Source organism: Myripristis murdjan, chromosome 12 (genome assembly GCF_902150065.1).
Source record: "Myripristis murdjan chromosome 12, fMyrMur1.1, whole genome shotgun sequence".
Classification (NCBI taxonomy): domain Eukaryota; kingdom Metazoa; phylum Chordata; class Actinopteri; order Holocentriformes; family Holocentridae; genus Myripristis; species Myripristis murdjan.
The window spans coordinates 29,773,794-29,788,474 of NC_043991.1; the positions used below are offsets into that span (position 1 = coordinate 29,773,794).

The window sequence follows — 14,681 nt, forward strand, 5'->3', positions numbered from 1 at the left end:
TATTTTTCTTCTTCTTCTACTACTACTACTACTAACTACTACTAGTACCACTACTACCAGTACCACCACTACTTCTTCTTCTTCCTCAACCACTACTTCTGCTTCTTCTTCTTCTATTGCTACTAATACTACTACCACTACTTCTTCTACTTCTACTACAACTATTACTACTTATACTTTTATTTCTGCTTCATCATATTCTTCATCTTCTTCATTTGTTTGTTTGTTTGTTTGTTTGTTACTTCATTAATAATTTCTGGTGTCTGTGTTGGGGAAGTACACAGTAACTCAACAGAAAGAAAAACAAAACAGTAACAAAGATGAACAGACAGCGTCAGGGCTGAGATACATGTAAATCATCATAAAAAAAAGTAACAGAAACTTTGGGTGGCTGCTCAGTGTGGAGCACCTAGATAGTGTCTTCACAGCTCGAGGCTCATAGCCCTGTTGCATGAGGTAGATGATTCTTGTAAGTAATCCACCTCCCCTTTAATGCAAAAAGCTTCTGGTTGTCAAGGTCTTGCATTTATGCATAAAATGCATAAAATTTTCTTTAAATGTATAAAACCAAATAAATAACCCAAAATATCTCTTAAGTAAGAGCAAAATGACCATCAATATATCAGTATATCCATATCAATATAATATATAACATAGCCATACCAGTTATCTAGCTAGGTGTCAAGCTGGCATACCAATAAAACATGTTTTGGATACTTTATACTCACTGCGTATTACCCTTGGGATATGTCATCAGAAACAAGTAATCTTCCATGCAAAGGTATCTATTTTTTTGTATTTGTCCACTGTGAGTGATTTCAGAGATAGATACATACACATACATAATAAATAAGATATTATATTTATTTTATTTTATTTGTTCTTCATGCCCACCAAAGAGTAGTTTTGCATAAGTTACTCAAAGAATATAATCAGATTAGATGTGTGTGAAGATACTCAGTCAGCCTGGTTATCCCAGGAGAGCTGAATCGAGGGCAGCTGGAGGGCAGCCATCCACGGTCAGCGTCTTGTGACTCTACTGACTGTGGCTCACACCTTGACTGCAGTGTCCTCATGCTCGGGGAGGAGCACCTGGACAACGTCCCCACACAGGTGAGAGAGCTGGGACACCCCACCAGGCTGTCACAACTGCAAGTCCAGCTTCCCTTGATTTAATTCTCCTTGGAGCATCGTGTCAGAATTATTATTTTCTACATATTGCAAACATATTGCTTTACTAATTACTCTCTCCAAAAGGTAATCAGATTACTAATTACTTAACTTTTTTGCTTCTCTCTAAAACCCATTTTATATATACTCACGGTCTATGTCTGTATTTATCGTTGTAATATTTTTGTCAGACACTCAAGTAAATAATGACTTTTTATTAGAGCGTTACCTGTAATATGATTACTGAAACTTAAAACTTAAGATTCCCTTGCATTACCACGTTGCTGGGAAGTGTCATCTAAGTACACCCAACACTGGCACAGAGTAGCTACTGCCGGATATGCTTCTAAAAAAGGCTTTTGTTCGTGTTTGATGAGTATCTGCGCTCCAGCTGACTCTGCTCTGAGCGCTCTTCATGGAACTTGATACGCTCCTGTCCCAGAGGGACCGTCCACAGCGCCGAAGCTGAGGCGGAGCTCTGTCAAATCCTCTCAACTAGGCTGTGGTCCGCACGCTCGGGACCTGCATGTGCATCGCGTTTAACCGGGACGAAGTGTGTACCCACCCGGCTTCCGTAGGTCACACGTTGCTTCCCCGGAAATTGTCAGGCCTGTCGGAACAACACCGCTGGCAAGTTGGGCTGTCTTGACTTTGAAACCGATGGGCTGCACTGGCGGTGGATAAATAGGTGAGTGTGACTCTTGCTGAAGTGGAGGTGAGGCTGACGGCTGGTTTATGGACCGGAAAGTTTATATTCATCCTAACAGCGATTTAGCAAAAGACTGTGCAGGACACCTCGTCGCCATACACACCGGAGTGAAGACCGTTTGATATTGGCCTGCTGTCACTCTATTGAACATCAAATCTTGGTGCTCTTTGCATCATTATTCCTAAAAGTTGAATGCAGTTGGAGGAATGTGATTAAAGCAGGCTTGATTAAACCACATACGGCCAGGATGCAGCACTGCATGAGTCCCCTCTCCCTACAGGCTTGTGTTCTGCTGGGGAAACAAACAGCATGGCTGCTCACCCAGCTGCTGGCTAGACAGTTTAGACAGTTTAGGTGAGCTATCCAGAGGCCACAGAACTTGGTGTAAATGAACTTGAAGGGGTGTCTGGTTGTGCTGTGGCTGGCCAGGGGCCTGCATGCCTTTGTTCCAGCCAAAGTCTGCCCAGTGCACGAAGGGGTGACCCCCTAAATCAGGGGTGTCCAATGATGTGCCATGGACAGTGGCGCCGCCAGCGATTTTGGGCCCCATGAAAAGAAATCTTATTGGGCCCTTGTATAGCCAGCCAATAGGCAAACCTTTTTATTTCAGGCCTTTCGAGGGCCCTCTCCCACATTGTGGCCCTGGGTAATCAGTCCCACTTTTCCCCCCACTACGACGCCCCTGGTTGTGTCTTACATGATCATGTATGGTAGAAACTTACCAGGGAATAAATAAGAAGAAAGTGTTGTTCGAGCATTTTATTTAATGTTTGGCATTTGTTGGTTAACATTTGCTTGGTTCATGATCTTCATTCATTGCATACACTTACCTCTCTGTGTGGAGTGCCAAATTCAGCCTACATTTGTTATTCAAAACCACTCTGCCTATCTTCTTTTTGGAGGCACAGTAAAGTTTTCCAGTTACAGTGAAAGCAGGCACAGTTAAAACAACTTTATCAAAGATCCACTTTGCATATCAGAGGTCACATGGCAGGCTGATGAGCTCTGAATGCTGGACAAAGGTTCATACTGAAGGATAATCTTCAATGAAAACAGTTTAGAAAGTCAAGGATTAGAATAGTAACAGTAGTAACAGAGCCAGTGGTAATAGTAAAGAGAACACAACTGCTAAAATAATGATCCAATAATGATATGAATTGCATGTAAAATAGTCAAAAGATCAATATTGCTAAAATGAGAATAATTCAGTGATTACATGAAATATTTTAACTAGTAGCAAGAAGAAAAGTGGTGCTAAAAAGATTATTCAGTGGTTAATAATAAAAAGAGCAGCTAGGAGAAACCAGATAATAAAGAGGAGCACAATATTGTTCGCATATCTGTACATTGATTCCAAGCAACAGAAGCAATACTTTATGACTCTAAGAGCAGATGGAGAGGTTATTTATTTATTTATTTATTTGCTTGTTTATTTGTTTTTTTGTTTGGTAGTCTAGCAAGTAGATTTTCACTTATAAAATAGAAATTACTGATCAGCTAACCCAGTGTACCCTGAACACATTTGTCATGGACTTGAATTTTAGGTTTAGCCGGAATTTTTTCTTTGTCCACACTAGTCCATGTGTCACCCGCTTCATCTATCACTTCCTTTCTGACTGTTTTGTACCGTGTTTTTCCCTCATCTATCTGTTCTTCACAGCTCACACATTCTTGATCAACACAACGAAATATGTTGCCCAAGCGAAATTTCGTTGCAATATTCATAATGGCGATCTTTGTATCCTCTTTGTTATCATAAGGCTTAGTGAACACAAGTGCATGTCTTCTCCAGGCTGTGATGAGGTGAAGGTATTGAAGAATGTTCCTATTGTTCCTAGGGCTGTCGTCAGCACAACGAGAACGACATGGAAACAAATAAGTGTAAAGAATCAGTTGATAATCAGCATTCTTGCGAAGCTCCGTGTTTTAATTTTGTGATCTTGTTCAGAGTTTATCTTGCTTAACACCCGATATTCAGCATGGTCCTTGTTGTCCAGATGTGGATTAGGGTTATTTTTTTGGAGAACAGGTTTGGCTGCCACAATGTAATGACCACTATAAACCTGTCCTTTATTGAATGCGTTGTCAATGTCTTCTGGAGGGTCCTTATTTTTGACTGTGTCAAGGTCTGGCTTTCCGTTTTTAGATGGGACGATTATGGCCATGCTGTACTGTCCTGTAATTTTGTATCTGAAAGACAGAGAGAAGAGAGAGTGAGATGAGATGGCGTATAGCGTAAGGCCATACACCAGGTGCAATTTCACACCGTCTTTTTTACATGGAATTCAGAGGAAGCAGCATGGGACGTCAGCCGAATTCAATGTCAACTGTGATGGCAATCAGTTATGATGAAAAAACTGCTACTTCTGTCAACAGTGTCCCTTGTATTTTATTCATCTATTTATCTATTTGTATCAGCAAGGACTCTTGGCACAAAACAAAACAAAAAGACAAGGGCAGCTAAAGAGAGTTTCTGTTAGTGCAAGGGATGAATGTTGGGATTCAGCTCCTAGCCTATCTGCTGTTGGTATGGTATGTTAGTGCCAATCATCCTCAAAATACTCTACATAAACACTTTGAGATGACAAATGCCCATTGTTGACATATTATTTTTTGAGCTTCAATAATTTCAGTTTCAATGCAATTTCATTTTTTTCCCTCAGATATTTGGCTGCTTATAAATTACTCACATGTTCCTGATAGCCGCCATTACTTTGTGCAGTTCTTCGACTGAAAATTGTTGGGTAGAGCCACTAGCAGTGTCATGACCGCTAGCGCCCGCACCACTGGGACCAGCAACAGGCTGACTGGGACCAGCAACAGACTTGCTGGCGGAAGCAGAAGGGTTTTTTCCTCCTGGTATTGCACCTCCTGGCAGGGCGAGGCTCAGCACAACAATCAACCAGAATACAGCAACACTCGCCATCTGTTCACACAGACACAGACACATGCACACACACATTTGTGACCGGGGGAGGTGCCGCACAAGGTAAAAAATTAGTCAATGACAATTTATTTGCAACAGAACAGTGAATTCAACAGAATAACATCACAAATAACAATATTTAGTCATTAATTAATCTTAATGAATTAATCTCTGACTGCAAACGTTTCATTGTTAGTGTAGAGCCGGTAAATGAAATCTTCTGTTACTTGCTGGCTTCACAAAACAGAAACATGTTCATGTGGTTACCCTTCAGATGGAAGATAAACGTTCTCGACATAATTACTTTGAATGCAGGAAAGTCAGTTGTATTCAACTTTGCCCAAGTTGAGGATTACAGAAATAGACATATAACAGATGATCATCTGTGAAGGAGAGGAAAGTTTTACTTTACCGGTCAGTCCAGCTCTCTGGTGGATTGAAAAGAATCCCAGGAGAAATCGTTTGATGCCGCTGAATTTGTGCCTCTTCAAGAGATGCCCTGAAACAGAAAACGCTCACCCCTTTTTATCCTTTCCTCTCCCCCCTCCTTGAGGTCATACTGTACAAAACCAATCACTCATTCCTTTGTGTGTAAAGTGCCACCCAGTAACTCTATATCATACAATAGTTTTTTCATCGCTGAGCCTTGCTATCTGCCCTCAGAGATAGGAAAAGGAATACAAATGACTTCCACGAGGTGGAGATGCAAAAAAGCTATTCAGAGTCTTTTGCATCAGCACCATCCAGCTGCTCACCTTAAAACAGTAAGAAGTAACTTTCTGAAACGGTGTTTGAATTACACAGGAGCCAGGGGCAGCTCAGCCACTCGCTACCCTAAAACTCACCTCAAACCTATAAAATCTATAGTTTGGGGGGTCTCGCAAAAAGTCATAATTATTTAACTATTCATTTATTAATTACAATATACTCCTATGATGACTGACATTAAAATAAATGTGAAATTGACATTGAAATCCATACATCCTACTGTTTTTCTTTTTCCTCTGTTCAGTGAAACACAATGTGAAGTAAAAGCACCTGTGATTAGGCAACGAAAACATCAGCCGATCTCCCACACAGCTGGACCTCCAGGCGTCGAAAAAAAAACTTTTCTTTTCCTCTTTCTTTTAATTTTGCTTGGAAACAAGGGGGAGAAGAAAATGAACGCAATACTTATCTATAAATATGAATACACATATTGATGTCTTGAACTGTGGGTAGCAGTTACCATGGCCACCACTAGTGTTAGTGTTATTATACAGATACTCCCACAAGAGTTTATACAGTATTACCTTGAAACCAAAAGGTGTGTTTGGAACATAAAGGAGGAGGAATTTCAACATTATAACATGATCATTTTGACTTTCATGAATTTTCACCTGATTTTGAAGGTATTGCACTGACAGTAGCTTATAATATTTATGAAACACCAGCCGATATTTCCTCATTATTATCAGGTTATTATGACATTAATGTCACCATGTTACCATTTTTAATTGCATCAATATAGCCATTTTGTCATTAGTAAGTTACTATATTGTTCCCAAAATATTACTATACTATTACTAAATAGCTGTGTCTCATTGCTATCTTTAAATGTGTTTATATGTGTCTCCCTACGATTGTTGTTTTTGGTCCTTTATTACCCTGAAAGCACAAAGGGCACATGGCTATGGAATATATTTCAAAATGATTACCATTGCTACATGGTTGCTACATGGGCCCTAAAACAACACAGATGACTCAAATTTTGTCCTGAGTTTCATTCCCACCCTCCCACCAGTGGGTCCTGCCCAAGTCCACACAATGCACATCGACACCTTCCTAAAATAATTGCCTAAGTCATTTTTTTGTCAAAAATGAGTTTTTTGCCTAAATCATCTCCTCTTGATGCTGGTCACCTCTGGTAAAATCGCCAGCATCCTCAGTTGAACGGATCATGCCATTCTACCCCTGAATCATGTCAAAACTGTGACTTAGGCAGTTTTATTTTGCCTAAGTCAAAAGAAAATGTGACTTTATGCAATTTTACGTTATTTAGGCTATTTTAGGCTATTTTAAGAGTTTCAAGATGGCAGCGGTATCAAGAAGAAAGAAAATTTTCTCTGCAAGTGAAGTTATTTCAATGATCCAGGGCTCAAGGACCATGCTGAAATCAAATCAATCAATCAGTCAATCATCCCCAGTTGGTAAGTGATGAGGTTTAGTACAACACTGGCTTATAACATATTACAAATGCCTAAGTCAACAAAGGCATGTTCAGAAAAGTCATTTATTTCTGTTATGTTACATAATTAACTGACATTGTTTTTATTATGTCAGTAGTCATCTTTTTTATAACCTTTTTGAGTGAAATTATCAATGAATATCGTACAGTTAATTTTTGGTGAAGTTTTTTGTGTCTCCCTGAAAAACCTGAAAAAATGACCGAGGCAATTATTTTAGGAAGGTGTCGACATTTAAGTACGGCTACAGCTATACTCATATAATCATGAAATATAATACATATCTTTTAATGTATTCTATATGGGCTTTGGCCTTTGGGACTTGTCACCTCTAATATAATGACTAAGCTGGATGTAATCAACGCCCACACAGGTTCACAGGAATCCCCAAGTATTAACACACACACACACACACACACACACACACACACACCCAGCTGCCCGTAAACATGGCCCTTAAACAACTGGAGAAACATAATTCTGTCAGTAGGGACCATAACTGAGAATAGACAAAAGCAGAAATGGGGTATTTTCTGGAAAAAATCCAGGGGTGCCAATACTTTGGTCCATGACCTACAGTGATGAGTAGAGAGCCACGACGGCCAGACAAAAGACGTAACAACAGGTTTGTTGTGTCCAGTGGCGCCGCCAGGGATTTTGGGCCCCATGAAAAGAAATCTTATTGGGCCCTTGTATAGCCAGCCAATAGGCAAACCTTTTTATTTCAGGCCTTTCGAGGGCCCCCTCCCACATTGTGGCCCTGGGTAATCAGTCCCACTTTTCCCCCCACTACGACGCCCCTGGCCATGGAGGCCAAGAGGCTGCAGGTTTTCATTCCAACCCAGACCTCCACCAGGTGACTTCACTGATGAGTTCCTTCTTTCTGATACAAGGTGAGGTGATCAGTGAAGTCACCTGGTGGAGGTCTGGGTTGGAATGAAAACCTGCAGCCTCTTGGCCCTCCATGGCACATCATTGGACACCCCTGCTCTAAATAAAGAAGGGTGGAGGATAACAGAAACAGTACTCATAATAGCAGTAATAATATATTTTGATCCTTTTCCATTTAGCAAAATCAGTGCACATACTGGATAAATAAATGAATACTAATAAGTAGGCCTTAACAATATATTGACATTATATCAATATCGCGTGAGGGTAGACATCCCTGGGATTTTGGATACTGTGATATAGCATGTGTTGTCTTTTCCTGGTTTTAAAAGTTGCATTACAGTAAAGTGATGAACTTTGTGAGATCACTAGTGATTCCACCCCCAAACACTACATCTCCATTAAATGCAATTAGTCTAACCTGTTATGGTGATATGTGCATATGTAATTTCTGTTATGATTTGGCAGCATGCAGCGGCAGGTGTACAGAGTCAGTAAGACACAGTGTTTCATTTATCAGAGAGACAAGCCAAGTGTCTGCATAAAGATAGAAATGTTTAAAGAAGCTATCCATAATATGTCAAACAGTAGCCATAGGAAATAAAGCAAATACATATTTCAGACCACATGCAGGCTGCAATAAGTTCTAATGCTCTGCTGTTGCCATCAAGTTGATTGGTGCATATTGCTGAACAGTTTGGCTAAGGGAAGCCACACGCCACAGATTACCACTTTATTGAAGCTGCCAGCCAAACATGGGATCTCAAACGCAAACGTCCCTACAATGTTGTGTTGGGTCATTCATGAGTGTTCAACTCATTACCTCATTTTCTTTTCTTTTTCTTTCCTTTCCCCAGAACCCTTCCCCCAATCCAACACCCTATCCAGGCGGAGAAAGAAATTAAATCTTGAAAAAAAATGCTGCAAGGAAGAAAGGAAAGCAATGAAAAGTTAAAATAAGAGACGAGGAGGAGTTTATATGACCATGACCATGCATGTATCTCTGGCCTGAACAACAAAAGGAATGGCTATAATGTCATCCTGAACTGACTCAGTTCATCCAGACATTCAAGTTTGAAGTAAGTAAGTGTGTGTGTGTGTGTGTGTTAGTGTGTGTGTTGGACTTCCCAAAACAGAGGAGGGGCTGTCCCGATTATTTTTAAAGATCCAAAACCTCAGGTTGACCTGTCCAGGGTATTTCCCCTGCTTTGTTCCCAGTGAGTGCTGGGACAGGCTCCAGCACCTCCCGCGACCCTTATGAAGATGAGCAGTTTGGAAAATGAATGAATGAATGAATGAAAATCTCAGATGCCACATTGCCATCTAGTGACTGTATTCACTAACAGCTTTATATGAAAAACTGCTATTAACACTTTGATTTCATATGTTTTAATCACCAAGTGTATTATTTAGTTATGATTTCACTCCTTGGATCATGGAAATTAATTTTTAGCTACAGGTTAGAGAATTAAGGTTTTATTGTTTTTTTATCCTGTAAGCGGTTGAACTGGAAAATTGACCTCTGGCCCTATCCCCTTTCTTGGCCAAGCAGGCTTCCCATGCAGCCCATGCAGAAAATACTTGGAAATTCATAGGCTAGTTTTCCAAACATGGAAAACACCTGGAAAATTATAAAACATATAAAATGTTGTGGGAATATTTGCCAAATCATGGAAAATTATAAAATTCCAACAAGTATTCAGATGTTTTGTTCAGTTCACATTACACATTTTTAGCTGCTGATGCCGTGTTTCAGTGCCCATTCATACCCAGCTGTCATGTTTTGCATTCTCCATTGTATGGAAGCCCAAACAGCTCAAAAACTCATAATGATGTTTGCATGTAAACAACACATTGTTTGCATGTTACAAGTTGTTTTTAGTATGTTGTTAACACTTTTACTACACGTAAACAACATGTTGATGTGTAACTTAAGCTATTGGGCCACTTTGTCCATTTTGAATCTTTCTAAGAGCTAAGCCCTTTTGCGAGCAGCAGCTGATGTATTACAGGAAGTCATTGAATATGTTTTTGAAAAATTCTAGAAAATTATTTTCTTTTGGTGGAGTGCTCACCAGTTTTCAGTTGAGGCAACATCCACCCAAGCACACTAGATACTCTGAGACTGTCAGCTAACATTTATGTTAGCCGTGGCAGACTTGGTGGACTTGCTCCCATTTTATTGAACATTTTTTATTTTGATATTGAGGGGAAAATTGCGATAATTATTATTGCTTTATTGTCCATCCCTACTGTGTAATATCTCCAGGCATGTACAGATGACACTGTTGAATGATGCCTGTCTTTTAAAACCATGCCTTTCTCCTTTCAGTCAAATGAGCGGATGGCGGCCTGCATGCTCTCTCGACGGCTGGCCTGGCTACGCTATCTCCCAGGCTTGACCAAGGATTTTGCCCAGGCACAATGTCTGCGTGAGTATTGTGACAAACCAGAGGCCAGTGAGCAGGATGGAAAGAGAGAGGTGAGACAACGCCAGGAAGCAACTCTTCAGGGGGACTACACGCTGCACTACAACCCTCCTTCCTATCATAACTCCAAATGGGACTCTGTAGCCTCTCAAGGCCATACTGATAATGATGAGGATGAGCAGTGTCTCTCCATTCTTGCTCCGTCATTCCGGCAACAAAGCAACTGCTACACTGTGAGTTCGTCACGGCGCCTTTCCAACTCCAAAAACACGCTGCTTGAAATAGCTTTAAATAATGTCTCGGAGCCTGAGACAGCATCACTGCCACAGAGCCACAGAGAACCCGTACCGCCTGATGTCAAAGTCGATACACGTGCCTTCCAAAAGTGCAGACCAGAGTATGCCTCCGTGACTCTTGACCTCACCCAGCGGCCACCCCCGATCCAATGGGACCAGGCCTTGCTACTGCTCCACAAAGTGACCATTCTGAAAGGCAACATGCAGCCATCTGATGTGGTTCATTTTCTTAAAGAGCTCAGCCGCCTGCATCCAGAGAACACACCATTAGTGAGGAGCGACACACGTTTTGTTATGCTGCTGCGATACTCAGTGGAAAACCTGCACCACTTCACTCAGTGTCAGCTGCTTGATGTGCTACGGTCGTTTGTGTGGCTTGACCTGCCCTCTTCCCACAGCATTCTCGGACTATATGAGGCTGAGCTGAGCCGCAGGGCCAGCCAGATGACTTTCCCCCAGCTGCTTTTAGTTGCTGACTTGTGGCGCTGCATCGGGAGGCAGGTCCCCCAGTTCTTAGAACACCTTTATGGATCTGTGAGTTCGTGCATAGGACTCATGAGCATCTCTGAGCTAGTCCAACTGTTGTATATCATGGGGGAGGGTAGACAATGCCCAGCAGACTTGGTCCGACCTGTCGAGCAGTTACTGATGCACCATGTGCACAAACTAGAGCCTGAGGAGGTTGGCACAGTGTGCTTGGCACTCTTTAAATCCCAGACTTCAATTTCTGAGGGTGCAGTGAACCAGATTACAGATAAGGCCCACTCTGTGGTGGAAAAGATGAGTGACTTTGCCATGGTGAATGTGCTGAAACTGCTGCGTTTCAGTCACCTGGATCACAGGGCATGGCTGGAGGCTATGGCACAGGAAGTGCCACATCGGGCCCACAAGATGGGTGTCCAGGGGTTAATGCATGTTGCACTGGCTTGCTCAGCTCTACATTACCGCAATGACTGCATCCTTATGCCTGTGGCTGAGAGATTGCCCTCCCTAGTGTCACACTGCAGGAGTAAAGATTCATGCAAATTACTGTGGGCCTTTGGCACGTTGGGGGTCCTCCCAAGTCAGATCCCAGGTTTCTATCCCAGCCTCATAGACTCTCTGAGGCAGAAGAAAAGTGCGTTCCAGAGATACCCAGAGCATCTTCTTACTGGCCTACTAGGCTTGGTTTTTGTTTCTCAGTTCCCTGAGGATCTCATTACATTAGCACTGAGCCCTGAATTTATCAGGGTAGCACTAAAATCCCCACAGCTGGAGCTGAAGAAAGATTTGTTTACTTTAGATGAAACTGTAGCTTTGGAGCTGCCTCATTGGACCGGTCCACGGCTGGTCTCTGAACTAAGAGAAGAAGTGGCAGAGATGCTTTGGAAATATGCTCAATCAGATGTGTGTCAGAAACCAGAGGTAGTGCAGGCAGAATGTGCACTCAAAGATCTGCTTGGAGGAGACCAGTTTGTAAGGAAGCGAATGATTCTCCCTCACACCCGCTCCATTGACCTCGAAGTTCATCTGGACTCCACCGGACAACCTGTACCTGTGAATACATCCCCTCAAGCCACATCCTGTCCAGTGAAGAACTTTGACTTAGGTCCATCTCATCAGGGATGGGAGAAAATGAATGTAGGGGTAACTCTTACCGAGGACCTGTTAGCACAGCTAGTAAATACTAAAAATACCACAGACCGTTCAACCCCATCTCGTGACTTTGAGCCACCACCTCTTCACAGAGTTGATTCTGATGAAGGAGGAGGGGCATTTGACATAGGGTCGGAACTCACCAGTGGCATCAAAGTCACCAGAAGCGCCCCGCAAGATTTGCACAAAACCACGGTCAAACTTGCCATCCAGGTGTCCAACAGAAACCATCATTGCTACCATTCAGAACAACTGCTGGGCCTTCATGCCATGAAGAGGAGGCAGCTGAGGTTGGCAGGCTACAGAGTGGTGGAGCTCAGCCACTGGGAGTGGTTTCCTTTACTGAGGAAAAGCCGTACTGAGAAACTAGCTTACCTGCACTGCAAGCTCTCCAGCAGTCTGGAGTGACCTCTGACCTTATGACCCGAAAAGACATCTCTTCAGTCTTGCTGTCTTCACTGCACTGCAAATTGTCATGGCACTTGTGATTTTGGACAGTCTTTGGTGTGCAAAGTAGATGCATACAGACATTTTGTTAACATCACAAGCACTGAGAATCTTGAGTGCCTACAAAAAAGTATGGTAACACTTTCTTTGGCTAGTCCTCTACAGACATTCAACAGAATCCTGTCATTTCATATGTAAGTTGAATATCAACATGCCATAAATTACGCTTCAACAACGTGACTATAATGCATTATTATGGATCCCACCAGCGTTCTGGGCAAGATTCACCCACCAGCTTTGGTGATTGGTCTTAAGAATTGCTGATTCGTTGCCTATTAGCCAAAACAGGCTTAACATAAGCCCTCACCCACCCATAATCCTAATCTTAACCCTGTGGGCAGATCTTGCCAAGAACTCTGTTGGGTTTCATAGTAACTTAGAATGTATGATAACATTGGTATCGGCTGATAAAAGCTTTAAAATGAATATTTGCATCTTAGATATCAGCAAAAAATCCAAAATTGTGCATGCCTTATTAAACAAATATGGCATGTTCTACATATCTTAAGTTGAAGTAGTTCTTATTTTTCCCACAGAATGTGAGCGTAATAATATGTTAATTCCACTACAGGAGAGACTTTTTAAAAGATTTGTTTGTTTCTGCTTTATATGACAGTTACAATAAAGAGAGGCAGGAAAGGCAAGGGAGAGAGAGGATGACAGGCAGCAAATTATATGGAAAAAATGCATGCATCAATTGGCATCAGCAGTCGGCCAAAAGAGTGGAATCAGGTCATCTGATATTGGCATATCAGATATGGGCTTGCCAGTATCCAATATGCCAAGTCTTGCTGTCATTCTCTCTACTGTAACTATCAAGTAAAGCAGAAATAACTAAAAAAAAAAAAAAAAAAAAAAAAAAAAAAGTCTAGTGCATCCCTAAAAATAACACAGCAATGTCAACTAGGCCTACATGTTTGTTAAAATTCAGCAAACACACACACATACATACATGTCTCTCTCTCTCTCTCTATCTATATATCACAATGTCAGATATGTCAATATGTCGTTGAAATATAAATGTAATTATATTCTACCAAATTTTTGTTGATATTTAACTTCTATCAGCTGACACTCTGCTGAACATCTACAGGGATCTATCTAAAGAAAGCCATCACTGTATTGTTTTGTCTTATTCATAAATATGAATACCAGGTCATTATTGGGGTTAATATTTTGCTTACTGACACGCCTTTTGTTCATTTGCATATTGTGAAATCAATTCCTTAAAGCAGACCACATAAAGTACTCTCACATCTGTGAACCAATGAAAATAATAATAAAAAGGTTCACTTATATCTGGGGGCATTCATCATTTGAAACCTGAAAATGTTTATTAAATTTGAATCACGCTGGTTTTGCAGTTATGATTTACCACTCCAGCAGTGGTTAGAAAAGACAGTTTCCATATTTATCATGGCAAACTCTTACCTTACTTTACCTCGTCCCTTCTCAAAGCATGCAGTTGTGTAGGAGCTGCAAGAGATATTGCAGGTGAAAGTACAGTCTAACTATTTACTGGTTTGTATACAAAAAGTATATAAACCACCATACAAAAGTCACCACCACCACAGAGTGCAGTCATTTTTCTTTGAAGAAAAAAAGGTATTTTCATTGAGTGAATTTACAATAAAAAATAATTCAGTACACAGTACACTTAGTGATCATCATCCGAATGAGGAGAAAATTGTTACAAATTTTTATTAGTAATATTTTCAACACTTTTATTATTGTCATGCCGTCCATGAATTGATATTTTGACCACATTTTGCCATATTTTCATTTTATTCAGTATATGGTCATGTGACCTATTCAACCAAGCATTTCCTTGGGGGTTCCCGGCTATGTCCTGTTATTCAAGGAATTAAAGGCTGAAAGAAAAACCACTAGTTC

The 14,681-nt window shown here is 41.2% G+C and overlaps 1 protein-coding gene across 1 annotated transcript; it reads left to right on the forward strand.

The window, feature by feature from the left end:
* Positions 1-1,724: 1,724 nt before the first annotated feature.
* On the forward strand, positions 1,725-13,654 carry fastkd5 (FAST kinase domains 5). The gene is made up of 3 exons (XM_030064822.1): positions 1,725-1,858; positions 8,779-9,000; positions 10,254-13,654. Exon 3 carries the CDS (start codon positions 10,266-10,268, stop codon positions 12,687-12,689), a length of 2,424 nt encoding a protein of 807 aa, XP_029920682.1. The 5' UTR covers positions 1,725-1,858; positions 8,779-9,000; positions 10,254-10,265; the 3' UTR covers positions 12,690-13,654.
* The last annotated feature ends 1,027 nt before the right edge of the window (positions 13,655-14,681 follow it).